This window comes from Manis pentadactyla, chromosome 17 (genome assembly GCF_030020395.1).
Source record: "Manis pentadactyla isolate mManPen7 chromosome 17, mManPen7.hap1, whole genome shotgun sequence".
Taxonomy (NCBI): domain Eukaryota; kingdom Metazoa; phylum Chordata; class Mammalia; order Pholidota; family Manidae; genus Manis; species Manis pentadactyla.
This window is the reverse complement of record NC_080035.1, coordinates 12,111,569-12,134,460: the sequence shown is the minus strand read 5'-3', so window position 1 is coordinate 12,134,460 and position 22,892 is coordinate 12,111,569. Positions and strand designations below refer to the sequence as shown.

The following is a 22,892-nucleotide window of genomic DNA, read 5'->3' as shown; positions in this document are numbered from 1 at the left end:
CTGATGCAGGGCCCCCCTGGGATATATAGGAAAAGAGACTCTTCTAGCCTGAAGAACTCTATATTATTACTACCAGAGCCACAGTCTTCCTGCCCAATGGCTGGAAAGCAGCAGTGCCCAGCCAAGAAATGCTACTTGCCATTTCAACACAGCTCCCGCTCACCGCATAGCAGGTGCTCCTGGGACCAAGGAGTCGGGCTACTCTTTCAGTTTTGATTCCTGAAACAGGAATCTGCTTGCACACAGTATATGGGGGAGATGATCCCAGGAAACATGGTGAGGGGCTAGGAAAGCAAGACAGAGGAGAGGAGAGCCAATAAAGGGGACATTAACAAGAAGGCCGCTGGTGAGAACACGGGGGTTCATTCTCACTGGGGTCCCCCTCAAAGACTCAATAGAACATACCTCAATCAATCAATGAGCAAGGAAGCTGAGACATCTTTTTCCCAGCTCTACCCTTCATTGGTTAAGGTACCATTAACTCCAGGGCTCTTCTGGGGTGCCCCATGCAGGTGCTCAGCAAATCCCCACGGCCCAGGAAAGCCCTCGGGAAGAGACGAAGCCGCAGCGTGTCTGGAGCTGCAGAAGGCCTCCAAGGGGTCTGCTCCATCATCCTCAGCGGCCTTCGGGGCAAGTGGCAATAGTGGCTCCTCCTTTCCTGTGTGCCTGGGCATGCGTGCGTGTGTGCGTGCGTGCATGTGTGTGTGTGTGTACCACAACCTTCTAAATGGTGAACCCCAAAATAATCTCAGCCTTGCCCTGCGATACAAGCAAGTAGAACCAGAGCTTACAGATTCCCAGGCCCCAGCCACTCCACTTCAGTGCAAATCCATGCCAGCTTCCGATTCCTGCCCAAGTGTTTGCTGTTTTGCTTAAGCCCTGCTGCAGAACAGTGGGGTAATGGGAAAAATGGAGCAGATGTCAGGAATTTGAGGTTTCTTCTCTCAAGTCCACCGGCAATTTACTTAGTTGACTCTGAGCAAGTTAACTAAACTTTCTGGCACTTACTTTCCCCACTGGTAAACTTGAAGTAATCACACTGCCCTGTTTATCTTCAGGAGTTGTGGTGAGACCCAAAGGAGCCAATCCATGTAGCTGGAAGCACCTTCAAGGGTAAGGGATGCTCAGTGCTTGGCCTTGGGCCATTTCGTTGGTTTCAGGACCTGAGGCAGGGGTCTTGCTAGCTGCCTTCTCAAAGCCTCCCTTCCTCTCACCCCAAGCATAGCAATCTGTTTGGGAAAGGCAGAATGTCCTCTGGTCTAGAGGTCACTAGGCCATTGTTTGCCAGAGGGCCAGGCAGACCAAGTCCAGTACCAGGCCATTTCCAGAGGCACCCAGAATGTTCTCTGGGGCTGGGCTGAGCAGGCCTGCACGCTGCCTGGGTGATACCCGGCCCCTCCTCCCTCTTCATTTAGCTCTGCATCAAACAACAAATTCCTGGATCACTATACAAAGTGGTGCATGGGGCAACACAACTTCCCCAAAACATGGACAGGGGCTGCTAAGAACTCCAGCTACCATACCATACTTGGCATGTGTTATTAGGCCCCTGTGATGTCAACATAGAAGCGCATGTCAGTTAGACCCTCACCCCCAGCTAAGCCCAGGGATGCTGGTCAGGCACTCAGGGAGGGCTGTCCTAAAGGGGGACCTTGATGCCCAAGGGTTAGAAAAGCAGACAGCTCTGGAAGAGGACTCCAGGTTCATCACAGACCCAAATACTGGAGTCGATGTTCAGGTCTGTAGCAATGGCAATAATACTCATTGTAATATTCAATGTGGGCCCAGCCAAGGTCCCTGAGGAGTAATGGTGCAGGGAGGGGGTCCCCAGGCTCCAAAAGAAAAGCTCTTACTGTCTTCCAGGTAAGAACAAGGAAAGCCACTCTCTGTGACAGAAACATGGTGGGGGTGGGAGGGGTGGTGTCACTTGAAGGAGACTAAACAGTTTCCAGAATAAATTCCCATGTAAATCCAAAGAATGCCAGTGGAGAGAAACCGCTGCTCATTCTCTCATTTAATCCAAATAATATCCTCCTGCCCGAACAGAGTTGTTCTTGGCACTTGGAAGTAAATGTGAGGAGGGAATCAAAACACGATGCCTGAGAAAGGAATCCGTATGAAATCTGAAGGCAGGGACATGGTGAGAAATAACAAAGAAAAATGAGTTGGTGGCAGGACCAAAGATTAACTGTACCAAAGGAGGCAGTGCGTTGGCTCCTAGAAGAGGGATCGGCGGCGGCAAGCGCTCGGGAGTGTGGCTGGGTCACGCATCCTCCGCCCCACTCTGGGAGCAGAAGCCCCCGCCCTGCCTGGTGGCCCCAGCTCAGGCTCCTGGAAGGGGAGGCCCAGCCCCTGCTGCCCCCTGGGCCCAGTTCTGGAACGACACTCCATGGCCAAACCCGCAAGCCTTCATCTCGTGGCACAAAAGGCCAACACAGAGAGTGCTGTCTCCTTCCCACCTTCATTACTGGGGCACTTCGGCAAGTTTGACAAATGGCAGGAGAATTTGAACAAATTTCTTCTCTGGCAAAGGGAAGTCATGATTGGGCAAAACATGCTGCCATAGTGCTTCGTACTAAAACTAGATGGCAGGCGGCAATGCCAGGTTCCTTTCAGCTCTTTCCACATCTAATCCCCTAATGCCATGTACAAACTCTTCAGGTTGATAGCATTTTGGGTGAAGATGATGTTCTCTGCCATGGCAAGAACGAATTCATCACAAGTGCCATGCATTCCAGTTAAAGGCATTATTGTGTCCACATGAATCACCAGGCAGAGACGGCTGCACCTGCCTGACTCTGACGTCCTTGACTCACAGAGCACTCATGTATACGGATACCTCCTGTTTATGCAAGTGCCTTTCTCCAAGCAGCTCGAAGCAGTTCATGAGCTGCCGGCTCATTCCGCCTCATGTCTCCTGGAGGGAGAGCAAAGGTGGGGAAAGCAGAAGGGTAGACATAGTCATTTGCATTTCACATGGGAAAACTGAGGCTTAAACAAGCCCTAAGTGAAATGTATAGACACCTGTGAGTCAGACACTGCCCGTGCAGGAGCCTAAATGAGCTGTTCTGAATCCTAAGGGACCCTTGTTTTGCCCAACAATTTTATGCAGCTATTTTAACAACCTCAAAACAGGTAAGACAACATGAAAATTCACTGTATTTTATATTTATACCCATTTCCCACCCCTCATTCCATCTCTGGTTCTTGTTCCATCTCAGTTTGGTCCTTTCATTGACTTTGGAGACCTCTCCATCCTCGTCTGCCCCTGGCCTGCTGCCATGCCTTGTGGGCACCTGAGCTCCGACTTCTACTCCACTCTTGGCTGTTATCTGATCCACAGCGATTCTCCCATTTGACTCCCTACCACCTCTTCCCCTTACCTGACCCTGATCCATACGCCTTCTTGCTCAGAGGCGGGGTCAGCAGCAGGGTGAAGATCGGGGTGGTAAATGTCACAGATGGAGTATAAAATGCCCTTTTGACTCATCACTTATTTTTAAAAAGCTGAACATTTTGGCTTAATTTTTAGGCCAAATCAAAACATCCTTATGTCAAAATAGCTGCCATAAAGTGGCTCTGTTAAAATAGCTGCGTCCAAGGAGCTGAGAGCCTGGACGTCACCTGCCTCTGGCACCTGGCTTCGGTCCTCTTTTTCATGGCCTCCCGCTCTGCTGTATTCCAATGTGTGGCCGATCAGAGGAGGACCTAGTGCCACAGCTGCTGCTTATCCTGTTCCAAGTGAAGACTGTGTAGGTGTCGCAAATGAGACTTGTCCAGAAGCCGAGCAGGATACTAATGGCATGGCCACGTGTTTGCACCTCCCCGCGAGGCAGCTGGGCTGGCAGCAGCCCTCCCGCTAGCCTCCTGCCCGCCCCCATCCACTGCAAGCTCTTGTTGGGTCATAAATGCAGTTCTTTGATGGTGCCAGACAGCCAGATGATGCTGAAAAAAAAGAAAGAAAAAGCAAAAGCATACTTCTAAATTAAGCTCAAGACTGGTTTATAAAAATAAATAACCACAACCTAGCAGCATGCTCACAGCTCAGCTTCCTCTCGTGACGTGACCGCTGTGGCTGGAGCTGGGACGCCGCAGCCTGCAGAAGACCTCATGCCCTGGCCCCTCCCCATGTGTAGTGCTCCTCCGGAGAGAGCCAACAGTGGCACTCCGAAGGCCCTGCTCCTCATTCAAGGCCAATCAAGGGCCAGGCTCCAAAGGAGCAGTAAAGAACCAGAGCTCCCCATACTTAATGAAGCCCCTAAACACCTACAGGCTCCTGGCAGTAACTAACACACCTGAAACCAAAGCAGGTGGAGTTCTCTGGGCTGCTCTATCAAAACAGAAGCCTTCCTGACCCCACCTTCTGTGCTCAGCACTAAATGCCCAGGATCCAGCTTAGCACAGGGCACATGCTGTGCACTCAATAACTAGGTGGGGCTAGCCATAAATGGACAGAGGGATGCTGCCACCCCGCCATCACTGCTCCCGCACTCCCCGGAATCTGAGAGGTATAATATCGTGATTATGACATGCACCAAAGAGGCGATGTTCCCTGGGCTGCATGTTCAGATTTGAGCCAATAGCTGGGATGAGCACCGAGGAGGTGACCAGAGGGTGCAGGCTCTAACTACCCCAGGTGCAGGGCCACCTCCCATGAAGCAGCCAGGCTGGCACCCATCCCCTCCCCAGCCTCACACTTGGGCAGAGGACATGGGATGTGCACTTGATAACAGCCCTCCTGAGCCACTCATTCTTTAGGCAGCATCAGCTCTGAAGTAGTGAGGTATTGCTAAACAGAGAAGCTTCAGCACAAAATAGCACATACGTTTCTGGTCTTAGTCCACGGGTCTCTAACACTCCATATCTAGGGATTTCCCCTTCTGAAATGACTGCTCAGTGGTAAGACCCCACTGACCCCTGTTCTCTATAGAGGTTACAGAGATTCATGAGAACAGAGTCCAAGACTTGGCTCTGTGACCCCAACTACTTGGAAACTCAGTTTCCTCATCTATAAAATAGGGAGAGTAGAAACTCTGCTGTCTGCCTCCCAAGATTGTGTGAGGATCAAATGAAACACTATTGTGTTCAAATACTTCTCATTCTGTAAGCTGTTGTTCTGTGTGAAACTATTTTCCAGATTGTGAAGATATACAATGAGATGTTTGCTTCTGATGTGGGGAATGAGACTTCTTTCATCCCAAACTTTCAGGATGGTGCCTGGTTCTCAGTGGCCTAGGGCTTGGTCCATCCTTGTCATAACCCTGAGTTTTTGCAGAGACCCCTAGCCTATTTCCTTGGCTTCACACACCAAAGACTTCTAATGTTTATGTGTCTATATGTGCTTGAAACTGCTTCTCTCTCCCTTACAACCCCTCAAAAAGTACTAGAATTCTAGAATGCATGTGGCCTTAGAGGCTCACATAGTCCACCCCTTCCCTTGGCAGATGGAGGCACAGGGGGCAGACAGTTAAGCAATCATGCAAGCTCATGCACTGGGTATCACTCACCCTGACCTCAGCTCCTCTCACAGCCTGTCAATATCTGCCCTCCAGTGGGTCCCTGAGGGCCACCATTCAAATTAGGTTCTACCATCCCTCCATAATAGCCATACTTACCCCACTTCCAAGTAACTATTATTTAGACAAAGTGTGTTATTTAGGATATGGGAGCCAGGAGCACAGCATGGTAGCCAGTTGAAAGCAAGTGGTTATTAAAGAGTGGCAGTTATAGGAACACCTGCCTCTAGTGATCTAGAAGGTGCCTCATCTTATTAGATTACACCTTTTGGATTTGCCTTGTAATTTTCAAAAAACCAATATATAATCATTTCACTTTTTTAGTTATTTGTATTAATTTGCATTCTCCAAGAGGTGACAAATTATGTCCATACAAAGCATAAATGCACCTAACATTAGCTGCTGTCGAGCCACATAGAAGAACGTGGTGTGATGGGAACGAGGGGCTCACTGAGTGACGATTCTCCTACCATCACTCACCTTCCTCTCAGTAAATGACCTACATCTATCCAGTAAAAAATTTAGGTTATTTTATATGAAGCCCTCTCCCAGTCCTCTCCATACGTACCTGCCCATATGAAGAAGGGTCTTTTATTCTGTCTGGGACAACAACTCTGTTAGCTGGCTCAAGGGGCACCAAGCATCCCAGTCAGCTCATGACTGAGGGGGTCCCTGGGCTTTCAGTCCCAGGCAGACCAAAACAAGTTGATTGTCCCAGTAAACTCCATGAACTCTCCCCAGGGACATTTCCAAACAAATAACAAAATCATTATTGAATGAACTGATACCAAATAGCACGAAATTGCTATGTGAGACTGGAAGTCAGGAAGAGAACGGGAATGAATGAATAAAAATGCAATATAGTGATTCATTTTTAATGAAAAGATTCATTTTTAGCTGGAAAGGTTCATGAATAAAGGAAAGAGGAAAAACCATGGGGAGAATTTCTTACTATTCAGGTGAGTAGAAGAGAAAAGTTCCATTAAAGGGTTTATGTAAAGACATAGATCCCATTCAACAAAAAGAAAATAAAGCAAGCCAGGGCAATCCATATTACATAAGAAACAGACCATAGTGGTGCTTCCCAACTGTTTTAACTTCACAGCACACATTTAAAATAATTATAATATCTGCAACATAAAATAAACTGAAAGGAAGAGCTGCTTATGGGCAGAGATGACCACCTGAGGGATCTCGGGACCACAGAGCTTCCCCAGTCTCCTGAGGCCTGGAAAGGTCAGTGGCTCAGCTGGCTTGTAACCTGCTGATCTTTCTGAATCACAGGATTATAGCACTCTGGCCCAAACACACGGGTCTAGACTCTACTGCCCTGCAAATCTGAAATCCACAGTTTCCCTAGTGTTTCTGGTGAAACAAGCAAAGCCTAGGCTGTCAGACTGCCCCTGATGACCCAGCATTTCAAAGCTTCCTCAGAGGGCATTCCCTGCAATGGAACTGGTGTGGCTCACTGCTAACATTTCTGCTTCCTTGGTCCAGGTTTACCCCCTGTGCACACAGAGCGGCAGGTTGAGCAATGACTTCATGCCTTTGGGCAGGAAGGAAGTCATCCCAGATCACATTTAGCCAATATCACAAAAAATATTGCCAACAATTAAAAAATTCAGAAATATCCCGGTAATTTCAGATGAACTGGCCTTCTTGAAAAATGGAAAGGTCTGAAAACTCGGGGCCCCAATTCCCCCCAGATTCATAGTCATCTGAGATGGAGGGCCTAGGTAATGCAGTGGGTAGACTGTTGGGTGCCAGGATTCAAATTCCATCCCTCCCATGTACAATATTCATGAACTTAACCTCTCAAAGTCTCAGTTTATCATCTTTAAAGACATTGTTAAACTAATAGTATTTATTTTTGTGTACAAAAACTCTTAAAACAGTGGCTAGCACATACAATCATTCAATAAATGCCAGTGATTCCCCCTCCTACCTCCAACATGGGTAGCTATGCTATTTTTCTTACCTTGCTGGCCCCATAACCATAACTTAGTCTAGACAGCTTAACAAAATGAGTTTGGCGACTGTCTTGTCTCAGGTCGCTAGGTAACAGGTGTACGTCCTGTCCTGGGCTGACTGGCCGCCTCCCCAGCATGACACATGTCCCTTCTCCTCCTACGAGTTTCTTCCTCATCCTGCTGGAGCCCGTAATAAAACCTGACAGCAGAGCAGAGGATGCACAGCCACTCGAGTCCTCAGACTTGCTAAATAGAGGTTTCTGGACAAACAGGACTTGGTCCCCATGGTTCTTCCAAGGCGACTGATCCACTTTCTAATATCGAGCCTTTCCCAGCCATTTGCCCTCCAGGTCCCTCCACACACAAACAAGAAGAAAATCTTTTGAGTAATCCAGCAAGTCCATCAACCAGAAGATGTGAATCTGTGGAAGAAAACATGCAGTGCTTTCCTCATAGGAAGGTGTTTTTAGTAAACCAATTTCTGGTGCTAAGCAACCCTAATGGTGCCTCTTTCACAAGAACATTTACATGTCCTTGGTTGTCTACAGTGGATTAGGCTGATGTTCTTGTGAGTCAAAAAAGACACCAGATAAAGTTTACTCAGGCTGCAGATGAGTGTAAAATATTGCATAAGAAGCAAAATAGGAGCGGCATGCCCAGGTAGCGTTGGTTGTATGAGGCATATAGTGATTTTACTCATGCTCTTGGGTTTGGGTGCTTATTTGGGGAGTCAGCCTTAAAGAGCTGGATTATTCATTATTAGCTGAGTGGAAAGAGTCATGGTGTGAAAGGCAATCTCCCTTGTACTCTCAAGAAGACTAATAATTAAGGTTGTGTTTATATCTTGCACCAAACTAAGGGAGGTCCAGTGAAACTCCCTGCAAGTGAGAAAGAGCCTTTGAGACAGATTTGATGTTGCAACTGTCAAATCCCACAGTGTAGACATTGTGCTGAGGAGATGGGGTGAACCGCGAGGCCGCCAATAAAGAGCAGCTGCAGAGTGGTGCCATTTCCCATTGCTCCATCCCCGGCTCTGCTCCGAGAGGTAGGCGAGGGCAAAGCCAGCTGCACAGTTCCTTTTGCAAAACTTAACACACCGGGTGGCTACACCTCCCATCCCTGAAAGCATAGAAAATTCTTTGATGTGATTTCCTATCCCTCTAAAATATACACTTCCCCTAATAACTGAATGTGGCTATTTCCACAAAACCAACAAGTTAATGTAAAGAACATTTGGAAAGAAAAACGCTTAGAGTAGGAAAAGAGGATTTCCTAGAAAATTCCGTGACTTCTCTAAAACTTCATCATCATCTTTGTGATACTGAAGAGTCTAATTTAAAATGTTTGCCTATGTTTAGATTAAACTAGTAGGCTGCTGAAGTTTAAACTGCAAGCAGTGTGCAGCCGCTGTGACGATGTTTCTGCCATCGCTGACCCTTGGCTCTTCCGGCTCCTAATCCCTGAACCCATCCCCAAGGGCAGAGGCTCTGCACACCAAACGCCCCTGTTTCTCTTCCTCCTGCTGCATCTCCCCCGGGGCTGCTGTCTCCTCACACCTGGACTATGGAGTCGCCTTTCAGGCACAGGTGAGAAAAGCTGAGAGGCTTCAAGGGATGACATAACTGTCCCCTGAACTCTACCACATTCTCCCTCTTGTTGGAAGGAGACACCGGATTAGGGTCAGGCTTGTTGGCCAAGAAGCCACTTATCTTCACTTTACTCCGAGGTTTTCGTCTATGAAAGTAAAACGTGTGACTTGCTCCCTACACATTACCCAGGACTGTGCTGGGAAAATTTGTGAGCGAAGGTTTGGAGAACTCCTGGAAGAAGTGGAGAAATCGGATCACTGTGTGTGCTCATTATGAAAACCATCTGAAACAAGTGAGCTGACCACAAGCCTAGTGGGAAGGAAGAGGGAACGGCGCCTGTCTGGGAAGATCAAAGGAGCCATCACCAGTCAGGTGAAAACTGTGTGGTGAGGCTTGCAGAGGTGCAATGAATGCCGAGGGAAGTGGCAAGAGGCAGTGAGATGAGAAGTGAAGCAAGTGCCGGGGTCCAGCAGAAACAAGCTGCCTCAGGAACCTGAGCGCCCTGTCGGGGATAGTCAGGAACCCCAAAGGCCTTCCCTACACAATCCCTTCTTTGGACATCCTCTGTATCTTGATCAGCATGCTTTTTACGTGGGTATATACAGTTTTCAATATTCATAAAACTGTATACCTAATGTACAGTGTATGTAAATTTTATCTTAATTCAAAAACATTTTTTATCAGCAAGACTCCAGTCTGGCTGGACTAATAAATCTTTATCACGGCTCACAAAGCCGTGATGACCTTTACTTGCAGATGCACTTCCCCCACCAATCCCTTGCTACCCCCACTTCCGGCTCTGCCTGTGCCTACCCTGCCCTACCTACTTTCCCTTTCTACAAAATCTACTCTGTACTTTTTTTCAGGCTTCCTCCTGAGAGACCATTCTCCCTGGATCCCTTTCTTTACTTGCCTAACTCCTACTCATCCCTCAGGTGTCCACCAGGACTCTTCCAGGAAGCCTTCCTTGACCTCCAAAACAGGGTTAGGTGACCCTCCTGTGTTCTCCCAAAGCAACACGTGTTGGGAAGACTGCATAATGACCAGTGCACAGTAAGCATTCTAAAGACAGTGGCCATTATCAGTATTATTCTTCCTGGACAGCACCTGTCATTCTGAATTGGAGACCATGCCTGCTTTGCCTGGACCTAGCCCTTTACTCTCTGCTCCAGCATCTGCCACACTGCAGAGCATATGATAAGTGTCTGACAAATATTTGTCAAAACAATAAAAACCTCAGTTACACAACTGGGTAAACTTGAACAGGATAGAATGGGAGAGCAAAGAGGGTAGCTAAGGCTCTGCTTCAATCTCCCAGAGACTGGCCCACAAGACCAGGGGCTGGGTCTGAGCTTCTGTCTACCTGGGCTCTTATGCTCAAGATTGTGCAAGCGACAGTGGAATCAGGCCGACTGGTTAAAGACCCTCAGATCTGTAACTTAGCAGACAGGGACGGTCATTGGGGAGGTCTACTGCACACAATGTGACTCCATCTCTTGTTTATTTAAGAGGCAGTGCAGCTTACAGAATAAACATGGGATTTGGGTCAAACACACCTGCATTCAAATCCTCATTCTTTTACCTAGAATTATGGGATAGAATCTTTGGAGCAAGACTTCCTGGATTTGAATTCCAGTTTCTACTTCCCCACTGTGTGCCATTAGACACGTTATGTGACCTCTTTGTGCCCTGGTTTTCCCATCTGTAAAATGGAAATAATAATTCCTCCTTCACAGGTTTATTATGAGGAGTAAATTGTAAAGTTCTTAGAACAGGGCTTGGGGAGCCTCAATTTTCTTATCAGAAAAATGGATATATATAGAACACTTGGTATAGTGCCTGGCATATGGTGTGCTGTTATTAGCAATTATTAGCAGCTATTATTAGTAATTATTAACATTATTATTATTATTTCTGTTACTACTCTCTTGTAAGTGGAAGATTCTTTCTTAGGGTAACCTTAATTGAATGATAGAAACTTTCTTCCTGTGGATATTTTTGGTCTCTACTGATGATGTGGGGAGAAAAAGAGTTATTTCTGTGTGGTTCTAAGCCAGCCACTTCCTTGTGCCTTACCTTCTTTCACTAGCGCTCTGGAAACCTTCTTCGCGGACCCCAGCACTCCTATGCATACCCATTTCTCCAGTGAATGAGCAAAGGAGGGGTGTTTCATTTCCTTGGGCTGCCATAACAAAGTAACACTTGCTCATTAAACACAACAGAAATTTACTCTCTCAGCTCTGTAATCAGAAGGCTGAAGCCAAGGCGTCTGCAGAGCCACACTCCCTCTGAAGGCTCCAGGACAGAACCCTTCCCTGCCTCTTCCAGCCTCCGGTGGCTCCAGGCATTCCTTGGCTTGTGGGAGCACAACTCCACTCTCTGTTTTTGTCTCCACATGGACTTCTACCTCTGAGTATCTCTGTGCCATATCTCCCTCCACCTTTCTCCATTAAGGAAACCTGTCTTAAAAGGGTTAAAGATTTAGGGTTCATCACACTAAATTCTGGAAAAATATCATCTTGAGATCTTTACCTTAATTATGTCTGGCTGCAAAAACCCTTTTCCAAATAGGTTCACATTCATAGATACCAGGGGTTAGGATGTGGACATATCTTTTGGGGCCAACTATTCAACCCATATAAAGGGTAACAGGGCCCTAACTGGGTCTAATAGACTCCACCTCTTTACCTTGTTTGAACCTACATACACGTCCTTTCCCCTATCCACTTGCTCCAGGCTTGTCCTGGCCTCCTGATGAGATAGTCACAGTCAGAGGAGCAAGCAAGACATCTGACCAACCAAGGCAACTTCCTGGGCTCTACTCCGGCCCATGTCTGCACCTGCTTCCTGCCTGAGGACTTGCTGGGGGCAGCGCACTGGATACTTGAGTCCGTAAAACTTATTCTGCTTGTCCCACCCGGTTGCCTTGCAGACAGGAGAGTCAGAGTCACCCTGGGAGCTCACAATGCCCATTTGTGAGCTCTTCTCCAGGGTGGCCTTGGCCACACACTGGGTTTCATGGATAAAGCCAAAGCAGGAGACCCTGGTGAGCTGGAACAAGTAGAGGCAACGGATCTGGATCGGAGCAGAAATTATGTTTGTACTTGGACCAGACAAATAGGCTCAAAGAAGGAATCTGGGTCAAAAGCTTGGCAGACTGGCAGACAACACAAGGCCTGGTACACAAATTAAATTGGAGTCAAGTATTCCTTTCTCACAAGCCAGTTCTTGGTTCTCCAAAGCCTGATTAGGTGGGTCTGTAACATGTGCACATCACACATTGTAAGGGCCAATGAAATTTAGTAGCACATATTCCTTGAGCACTTGCTATGTGTCAAGATGGAGGGATATAGAGACAGGACATAATTCTTGTCTTCAAGTATGTTAAATAATAACAGGGACACACACATAAAGAACTAATTATCATAGAATGTGTTAGCTCTGCAGGCAGAGTGTTTAAAAAGAACCAAGGAGAGAGCAGCTCATTCTGCCTTGGCTTAGAGAATGGGTCATGATGGAGGCACAGAGGAGGGAACACTTGTGTGGGATCTTGAAGAATTCAGTAAAGAGAATGTGGAAACCTCATCTGAAGCCCAAACCTCCCTTGAAAAGAAACACCTTCATAGAAGAATTATTTTTTCATCAACAATCTAGAGATAGATATCAAACATGTCTTACAAATGGGTCCAGGCCCAGAGAAACAACCAACCAGAAAGGTTTGGTGGGTACTGGTTGAAGGATAGGGGCCCCCACAGCACTACTGTCCAGGTATCCATAAACTTTAGGTTATCAGTGTATTGCAAAGATGCATGATTATTGAGATGGCCATGTGGCCTTTTTGGATATCCTTCTTATTTAAAATGTTTTCCATTTATTTTACTTCTAGTATTAATATCTCTCAAACCCTTAGAAGGCATTTATGATCTCATCTCTGAGATCATAAAAGGTTAGGCTATTGCTCATTACTCCATATTGTTACAAAGCAATATTTAGTGAATATCTCTTTGAACTTTCTTCATGGTGTCTTGCAGCACATCTTTATAATTAATAGTAATATTTTTAAATTTGGAAATAAGACATCTTCATGGAGTATTAATTTTACCTAACAATTATTAGGTCACATTTAAGTAACCTATCTAAGTAAGTAGGTTTAAATGTATTTCAATTAAAACAAACATGGATATGTTATTTAACATTTGAGACATATAGATGTATATATATGCATATATAAGTAAAGTATATATTGAATTAAATATAAAGAAGCCAGACATAAAAGACTGCATGCCATGTGAATCCATTTATATGACATTCTGAAAAAGGCATTATAAGGATAAAATCCATATCAGTGGTTTCCAGGGGCTGGGAGTAGAGGGAGGAAATTGATTGCAGAGGAACACAGGACATTTGGGGTTGATGGAAATGTTCTATATCTTGATTGTGATGGTGCTTACATGACTGTATATACTGTAAAAATTCAACTAACTGTACAACTAACTGTACAACTTAGTAATACCTGGAAAGAAGAGTTTAAGAATTACCCATTTAATGTCTCTCTAAAAGATGGGGTTGGAGGATGATTTTGAGTGGGATGGACCCAGAGGTCTTGAACAATTTAAACATGAACAAGCACTTCAGGAATAGGACATGTAAGGCACGTGCAGATAAACATAAAATACCAACATACCTACACACACTGTCTTAGAGGTACATAGTCATTAATCCCAGCTTTCCTAATTTACTTACTTGTGAAATAACCACTTGCTTCTCTATACCAGTAAGTCATGTGTACCAGCCAAAAAGATAGAAATTTATTTTCTCACAGTTCTGGAAGCTAGAGGTCTGAGATCAAGGTGTCAGCCAGGTTGGCTTCTCCTGAGGCCTCTCGCCTGGCTTGTGTATCATTCCCTCCTTCTCCTTGTGTCTTCACATCACCTTCCTTCTGTGAGTGTCCGTGTCCAAACTCCTCTTATAAAGACGCAAGTCATATTGCATTAGGCCCATCTTAATGACCTCGTTTTAGCTTTAGGACCCTATCTCCCACTACTGTCACCTTCCCAGTTAGGACTTTAATATATGAATTCAGGCGGGGATACAATTCAGCCCCAATAGCAGGCTTTCTCCTCCTCTCCTCCACCATGCATTCTTCTACTCTTGCAGCCATCCCTCCAGCTGCACCACCTCCCCCAAGATGTAACCTCCTTGCTTTCTTTCACCTTGCTTACCTCCCCTCCCAGGTCAAACATTTCAGGCGGTGGAATTCCCTTAGGATGCCATGGCACTCTGCAGGGCCAGATGGAAAAGTGTTCAATATTTTTGTTTGGGGCACATATTTCTGCAAATCCTTCTCTCAGAAGGTTATGTGGAGCAATCTGAACTCTCAGACTACATCAGGAATGCATCGACAGGTTGGACAGAAACTTAGGCACTTCCCACAGGGCGCATAGCCTTGTGGTTGCTGCTACCCCACATAAAAATGGTGAGAAATGGCTGAAGAGCAAATGTGCAGCAAGGCAAAATAGTCCAGTTTTTAACCCCAGCTTCTGGAGCTAGCATGGATGATTAATATTTAGACAAGAGTCAGAACCCAAAGTAATTTATCTCTGAACAGTGTAATCACTTCAAGCTGAAAATATTTCTCTTCTACTGAAAGTCAGGGAGTCATATTGAACTTCTGGCAGAAGGAGCATCAGCTGTTGGTCCTCCTTCCTCTGCCACAGGATCGTAGCTCCAGAATTGTAAGCAAGTCTCTCTTTCAGTAACTGCATGGCCTCAGGGAGCAGCCAGTGGAAACATACACAGATCGGACTGCGTGGATAAAAGCAGTTGATGCAGACTCTGTACTTTTAGGTTTGACTTTTCAGCAAACAGAATACTGACAACTTGCAATTAGTATTAGGACTAAAAAGCGATGAGCCTGGCAAGGTTCTGTGCGAGGCATGGGTGAGGATCAGTGAATGACACAGGATCAGGATGATATAAAGCCCAGGGGACCTAGATAAGAAGGAAGGCAGAAACATGTCAGGTTGCAACACCGCATGCTATAAGGAAGGGAACTGAGTAATAACCACAGCACAGCTGCCCCATTTTGGGTGTCTCTTACTGGGCAAGGCCGGCGCTGGGTTCTCTGCATATCTGGCCCAATCCAAGAACAACCCTGCCATTTGCCACTTATGATCCCTCGTTTGCAGATCAGGATAATGAGACTCTAATGTGTAGTACAGGATAGTTGGAACTCAAGCACCAAGTTTTCCCTGACCCCTGAGCCTATTCTTTTGCTCTCCATTGTAACAGCCACATACTCCTTTGCTGAACATCCTATTAAATGCTATAGACTTGCAGTAAACTGAATGGTTTTTAACCCATGTGGAGTTTAAATTCTTCTTAAGTGACTTTTCTCAGTTGTCCTTATAAAGTTCAAAGAAACCATCCAACAATAGATTCTACTAAGAGACTGATGCCTCAAATGGGGGAATGTTGTTGATTTCGAAGGTCTGTCTGAGTGAGCCAACTTTATTAAAGAGTTACTGAAAGGGGTGGGATTTGCCCCTACCTGCTCAATTCATAGCAGTTGAGAAGGTGTGGCCTCTGCAGGGATGAGGTTGTCCTCTAATGGGAAACTGAACAGACTAGGTTTCTGAACAAGAAGTACACAGGTATATTTGATTCCCATACCCCCAGACCGAGGAGGGGGCCGCTGTAACACTTGGTGCAAACGGGTAAGGTCAGTAGGGACGATTGAAAAGAGTCTAGAAGGGGAAAAAGTTCCCTGATGGAGGAAAAAACCTGATGATGAATAGAAGGAGCACCAAGTGATGGTCATAGAGGCAGTTTTCAATGCTGTCTGACCTTGACACTTAACAAAGCACCTTAGCATGCACAGGTGGAGCTGAAACTTAGTCAGACCTGCCCCAACCTCCACTGCCTTGGCTTTTGAATTCCCACAGGCTGTGACTCAGACCTGGTGCTTCTCGGGTGGGGAGGAAGTAGGGCAAATGACTAGGTCCTGCAGCAAGAGACGATGACTAGCAACCATTAAACCTGCAGCCCAGGAACAGGGATCCCACCTGCCTGGCCCTCCCGCACTCTGACTCACGCTGTTACTGTCACAGTGCCTCTGACTCACCCAAGCTAGAAGCCCAAGAATCAATGTTGACACCTCCAACGCCCTCAGGCATCATATCTGGTCTCCAACACCGAGGAAGTTTGCCCCCACACTATTTTTAGAACCCATTCCCCTGCTTCACCCCACTGCCAGTGCTTTGGTCCAGGCCTCATCCCCACTCAGTTGGACCTAGTGCCCCCTGACTGGCCTTCCTGCTTCCAGTCTACTCAGTACAGTCCATTAACTACCAGCTGTGTGTTCTCTCTGAGGAAGAAACCAGTCCAGTCATTCCCTGCTTCCTGGTGCCCGCGTAGTGGTTCTCAACTGGAGGCATAAGGACCCATAGCAAAATTCATTGCACATGTATGCCATGGGGCAGCATCAGTTAACGATGAGCCCATATTCCTTATGCCTCCCTGGGGGTCCCACCCTCTCCTGTGGTTAGGCTGTAGTATGTGACTAGTTTTGTCCAAGGACTGTGAGCAAAAGTGACAGTGTCATTCACAGGCTGAGGCAGGCTGACTCCTTCATTCTGTTTCCTCTTCTGATACAAGAACCTTGGAAAAATGTTTTCAGTGACTTTGGCTCCACAGGGGGCCTAGCCCACAGTGGACGTCACATGAACAAGAATAGACCTTCCTGTGGCAAACCACTGAGATGGGGCCATTTGTCTGAGACAGCAGCTAAGGTTCTATCTCTGAAATACACCCCACGATATGGCCACTGAATAGGAGAGCTCCTTCTCTCCAGAGTGGTATTTTATCAACTCAGTCTGGTAACACGCTGTATCTCATGCTTATGTGTTGCTCTGATTGCAAGTTGTGGAGGCTGATGACTTGTTTGAAATGGGAAACAAATTTGTTTCTTCTTAAAAACTGCGGTATTTGGGGAGGTTAAAAAAAATCTATGAAGACATGATCCATTGGAAAGAAAATATAAAGAGAGAGTCCTTTTTTAATTTTATTGGGAGTGAATATCCTGGTCTACAGGATAAAGTCCAAACATGAAGCTCGTGTCAAAGCAGAAGAGATACAGAAGTCTTTCTGGTTTTGTTGTCTGTCTGTTTGTTTGTTTGTTTTTGGTTTGTGCTATGACATTGAAGCCTTTCTGGTTTTGTTGGCAATGGCTTCTTACTCCCTTTGTTTCAGTCAAGCTGAATCTCGACTCTCTTCCCTAGTCACACATTGATCGCCATCACTGTGACCTTGCCCATGCAGCACTAGTCCCTGATCCTCAACTGGTCCGACTCCTCCTTATCCTGCAAGATCCAGCTGAACTGCCACGTTCTCCCCAGAGCTCCCATCTCCCTCGGCCCTGATTGCAGTCAGAGCACCTCATTTAAAATCCTGGGGTTTAATGAAGCGTGTCGGACTCTTCACTAAAATGCAAACTTCTGCCCAAGGAGTGCTTTGTTTTCATCTCAAGAATAGTGCCTGACACAAGGAGTGTTCACCAACTGCTTTGGGGTGCCCTTCCAGGCACCTCAGAGGGGTTGGCCACCTGTGGCAATGGATGAGCTATTTCTCTAATGGCGTCCTTGCTGTTTCTCAAGCACTAAGCCAGCTCTCCCGTCAGCGCCCTCACATTGGCACCTGCCTCATCCTTGAACCCTCTTCCTCCAGATCTCACACAGCTCTCTCCCTCTCATCAGTCAGGACTGAGGCCTGTGTTTCAGAGAAAGGCTTTCCCCGGTCACGCTCCCCCTCTCTCCTTACCCTGCTTTACTTCCTCAGAGTGCTCACCATCTAGCACATTATATTTGCACTGACTGCTCATTTCTTTTACTGTTTGTCTCCCCCAGTAGCCCACAATCTCCACGAGGCCAGGGACTTAGTCCTGTTCACTGCACAAGACCGGTTCCTAACACATAACGGGGACTCAGAAACTCTCTTCGAATGAATAAATAATAGAATTACCACACTTTAAGAAATCGAATTTGAAAGCCAACCTCACGGTCTCAAGCACTCTCTCCATAAAGCCATAAAACTTTAAAGTGAGAAAGGAATAGAGAGCGTCCACTTTCTCCTGGTATGCTCATTCCCCAAGGTGGAGACAGAGGCCTCAGGCAGGGGAGTGACTCACCGTGTGCAGCTGACACTAGGGCCCTGGTCGGACTCCGGCATTTTGGCAGCTAGCGCAGGGCCTTCACGTGGTAGTGTTCAGTCAGTCAATGAGTATGAAATTGAACTAAAACTAGAAAAGGCTGAACAGAGTTTGGTGTTTATGTATATAGCTTTCTGCTGCAAAATAAATTAAGCTCAAAGGACACGGACCTTTAGAGAGAGTTACTTAAGACAGCAGAACTGCAGCAGCGGGAACCCAGGCTCTCACCTGGACACACGGACCTGGCTGGGTAGAGCCAAACCAGTCAACCACACAACTACCCCACCCTGCAGACTGGAAGCCCCCCAGAGCTGCTGACACTATTCACTCGTCACCAAAGGATGTTAAGGGTGAAAAGAGCAAAGAATCTTTCTTTTGGCCCAAACACAGACTAGATAACTTCCAGGGAAAAACAAGAAACACAGTGTCAGCTCAGCGTGGGAGGCAGTGACGGAGAGGCCCCAGAGCTAAGGCTCGTTCCCTCCTCAATTGCTTTGCACTCCAGGTCAGTTACTGAAGCTGTCCAGAATTTCACTTATAAAATAAAACCTATAGTTAAATAATCAGCGTCTCATCACCAAGTTCTTGGCACATGTTCAAGGACTATAAGCCCTAAATTATATATGCTATTGGTGCAAACTGCCAATCAAACAATGCCTTCCACAATGGAGTGACTATCATAATGGAACTCTAGTTTGATAGAGCCTAAAACACTGCTCATATTACTTCTTCATCTCTACTTTAGCTTGAAAAATATCACCTTTACGCTCTATGTCCATTTCAGCTCCTGCCTTCAGGCAGTCAGGAACACCCACTATCAAACAAGTTAGGAGGTTTCATAGCATGATGTATAATTGTCTAACACAGACCCAAATGCCACCAGTCCCCTCACCTGCAGCCACTGCAGGCAACCTCAGTGGTCACATGGTCCCAACCCTGAGCCTGGAGCCCACCTCATAGTCCCACACCATCTAGAAGCTTCTGCTAGTCAGATGGAGCTGGCACTTGAAATGATTTGCCAGCCTTGGTTTTAGTTGTATAAAGCCAGGACCCGTGTGCATAAACTGTGCTAAATCTTGTATCCATCTCTGGGTCAAGTATATTTCTGAAGGAAAATAGTTTTGTATCTTGGAGGACTTGTTTTCTTTCTTTCTCTTCTCTCTCTTTTTTCTTTGTCTAAACATACAAGGCAGAATACAGAATTCAATCATTATTTCTCAGCGGGCTGAAGGTTAAACTACAAATTTTCAAGCCCCCCATGATCTGGCATCTCTCCCACTCTTTTTCCTATTAAACAAAGCCAACCCATGTATGGTCCAGTCCCCTTAAATTGTGTCCTCAGTGTACGTGGTTGTGCAAGATGCAATGTTTTGGTAAGTCACTAGGTGGCATCTAATGGAGGCCCTGGGCAAACTGTCACAGAAAGCGCTTTTTTAGAGCCCTCCACAGTTCTCCATGTTGGCTGCCATTGTCTGGTGGGCGTGTTGGAGTTAATCCATTGCCATCTGTCTTTATTTTGCTAACTTACTCAGTCGGACGCCACACAATTGAGTTCTGCAAATGTCGGCTCTCCTGTACAGCAATTACCGAGTCTCTTTCTAAACAACATCACCACACGGCATTCCTCCTGCCTTGCATAGACCTGGAAGCATTCGGACTCCTTTTGAACCGCTTTGCTTATAGGTCTCTTCATCTTCAAAGATTAAGAGAAGCTAGTCTAAACTCAAAGCTGCAGTAAGGCATGGTTTCTCTTTCCAAACTAAAAACGTGCCAATCGACATGTTCCTATCACAAAAAGCCCTGTGCAGCGCAGCAGAGGATGTGTGCTGGGCTCATACAGCCCACACCGGCCGCCACCTCCTCCAGAATGCAGACACTCAGCATGCATTTTGTGGTTGTTGATGGTGTTGCTATTTTAATATTTTAGGGGCCAGTGGGAGCAGTGAGGAGTGAAGCACATGGCAGTAAGAGAAGCAGAAAAGAAGGAAAGAGGAGGGAGGGGGCAGTGAGCTGACAGTGAATGGCATCCTTCCATAGCTGTTCCACAAGAGGGATGAATTAATAATCCCAGTGGCTTAGAAATAGTGTTTGTTCTTCTTCTCATTGTTCGTCCATTCGTTTTTTATGTATTGAAGACCTACACTCTGTGTCAGGCACTATATAAAATGTCCAAGATACAGGTGAGACCGGTTCACCAGAAGTCCCTGCTGTCTTGGAGCTGACGATCTGTAGAGAGACAGACATTATTCAAGGAGACACCAGGCAACGGCTGTCATAGAGGAGACACTCTGGGTGTCACGCGAGCGCATGATGGGGGCCCTCACCTGGTCTGGGGGTCAGAGGAAGGTGTTTGATGCACATGAAGATGAAGGGGGTTTTCAAAAATACTCTTTCTGTATTCCTGTGTGCTATCTATTCGGATTTGCAATTAGATGCTAGGTTAATATTTGGTGACCAACTAGAAAGCTGTACTGAGGAAGATCTAGCAGAGTGAGAAGCAGAGTGGGAACCCAGCCCAGTCCCTGATGAGGAGGCAGGGGTCAGACAAGCATGGATTTTCTCTCTCCCACTCTGTTTGCCAGTCCTTCAGCTGTGGCTTGTTTCTCCTTACAACCTACTTACCTCTTAACCACTTGCTTTTGCCCTCATTTCTCCACCAAAATTGTATTAAGATCTTCTTCCTTTGTTTATCCTTATTTTAAGTCCCATTTTGTTCACAGTTTTAAAGTGCTGATTGACCAAAAGTGAATCAAGCATTAACATAGTTGACTCTGCTATCTCAGAGTAGATCTTCAGATTTGATTCACTGTAAGTTTTAGAAAATATAAAGGGGCAAGAGAAAAGGAAACCTCCTCCCATGTTTGTCTTCTCCATTGTCTTACTGGCACTTTCAGGAGACACTTCTATTTTATTCCGCTCAGCAGGGTTGCAGGTATAACTAAAGCAAAGGGAGCCCATATTCTGATGCTTTGGCACATGATTCAAGCAAGGGTAGGCCTACTAATGTGTCATGTTTAGGAACTGCAAACTCCTGGAGTTTTGTGATACGTGCCAGAATAGATGGACATTGTAGGAGTTTAATATGGTCTTATTACATACCAGTGCATTTGTGAATGCCCCAGTCTCATAGGACTTTGCCTTTTCAACCATATTTATTTGTCATTAATTATTTGAGGTCTGAGTCCTTTAAGGTCATTTCCAGAATTGTACCAACAGGTAATTTGAAGACCAGTGCGAGCTGCAGCAATAGCACAAGAAGACATTGTTTTGCTTTATTTCAGTTTCACCAAATTCCTCCTTGAGACTGGTTCTGGGTAGGCAGGCAGCTATCCTTCATAACAGTGGGGTTCTCCTACGTGGACGCCATAGCTGTCAGGAGGTTCAGGTGAGCAGGGCCATCCTGGGAGAGTGGCTTCATCTGTGGGGTGGCTGTGGGTAGAGCCCTGGACCCCGTGGCTCCCACCCCTCTGGGATCTGCCTACACCATGGACCTGGTGGAGTCGGGGGTGCAGGGGCAATGGGGGTACCAGGGGAAGAAGAAACACTTCTGGAGCTTCGGGCAGACACTGGCAGACCAGCCCCTTACAGTGGCCGCAACTGTTACCATGGAAACCTGTGAGGGTACTGAAGCCTGCTAGATGCAAACCTGGCAATGTTCTTGCATTTTGACCTCCCATGAACACTTGACGTAACTGACTGAACTCATTCTTGAGACTTTTCTTTGCTCAGCTTCTGTGATGTGAACCTTCTTGTTTCTGCTCCTTTTACCCTGAGTGACCTTTGTCAGTCTCCTTGAAGACTTTTTCTTCACTCCCTTCATTCACTCAATAATTATGGTCATAAAAGCTTTGGCCTTACAACCCCTATCTTCTTTCTTCTCTCTTTTCTGAGACATTCCTCCATATTCTTGGTTGGAGCTCCAAGTTGTCTAGAGAAGGTACAGCAGGGATTCGGCAAAGGCAGGAGGAACGCTGGTGTTTGCTGATTTGCTGAGGGCTCACCGTGCACCTTGCAGGCCCTGGTGCCTCAGGCCACCCCCCTCATGGCCCAGCGCCAGAGGGGTGTCATGATCCTTTGTCCTTTTGTACATTCGTTCCTTTTATCTGAAATTATTTTTTTTTCCTCCTTCCTCTCATCTTCCAAATTTCCACTCCTTTCCAAACCCAGCTCAATTACCTTTTTTTGCAGCATCTCTCTTAATTTCCCAAGCCCCGCTAACCTCTTTGTCTGAATTCTATGACACTAACACCATCCTTCTATTAGGTCATGTACCACATCATATTATACAGCACAGTTTACAAATGGGCAAGTTGTGCTTGGGGTGCTAGAGGACAAGATGGGGTCTTATCTTTCTCAGAATTCTAATACATGATACCTAATGCACAGCAGGTGCTGAAGAAGTGTTCATTTGTGATATGACAGCTAGCCTGAGTTAGCTGTGTGCATTCTCTCAGGCATCCTCACAACGACTCTATGAGTAGGTCCCTATCCCCACATCACAGATGAGTGAGAGTTAGAGATGTTCAGTAAACTGCTAAGAACCACACAGGCAGAATCAGGACATGACCCAGTGCAGACTGAAGCCAGAGTCCCCCTCTGTTGCTCCGGCACC

The 22,892-nt window shown here is 46.3% G+C and overlaps 1 protein-coding gene across 1 annotated transcript; it reads right to left on the bottom strand.

The window, feature by feature from the left end:
- Positions 1 to 3,193: 3,193 nt before the first annotated feature.
- On the bottom strand, positions 3,194 to 3,881 carry SMIM2 (small integral membrane protein 2). Its single transcript, XM_057494627.1, is given in 2 exon segments — positions 3,194 to 3,662; positions 3,664 to 3,881. Coding segments are annotated over 2 exon segments (342 nt in total). The 3' UTR covers positions 3,194 to 3,538.
- Positions 3,882 to 22,892: the final 19,011 nt, after the last annotated feature.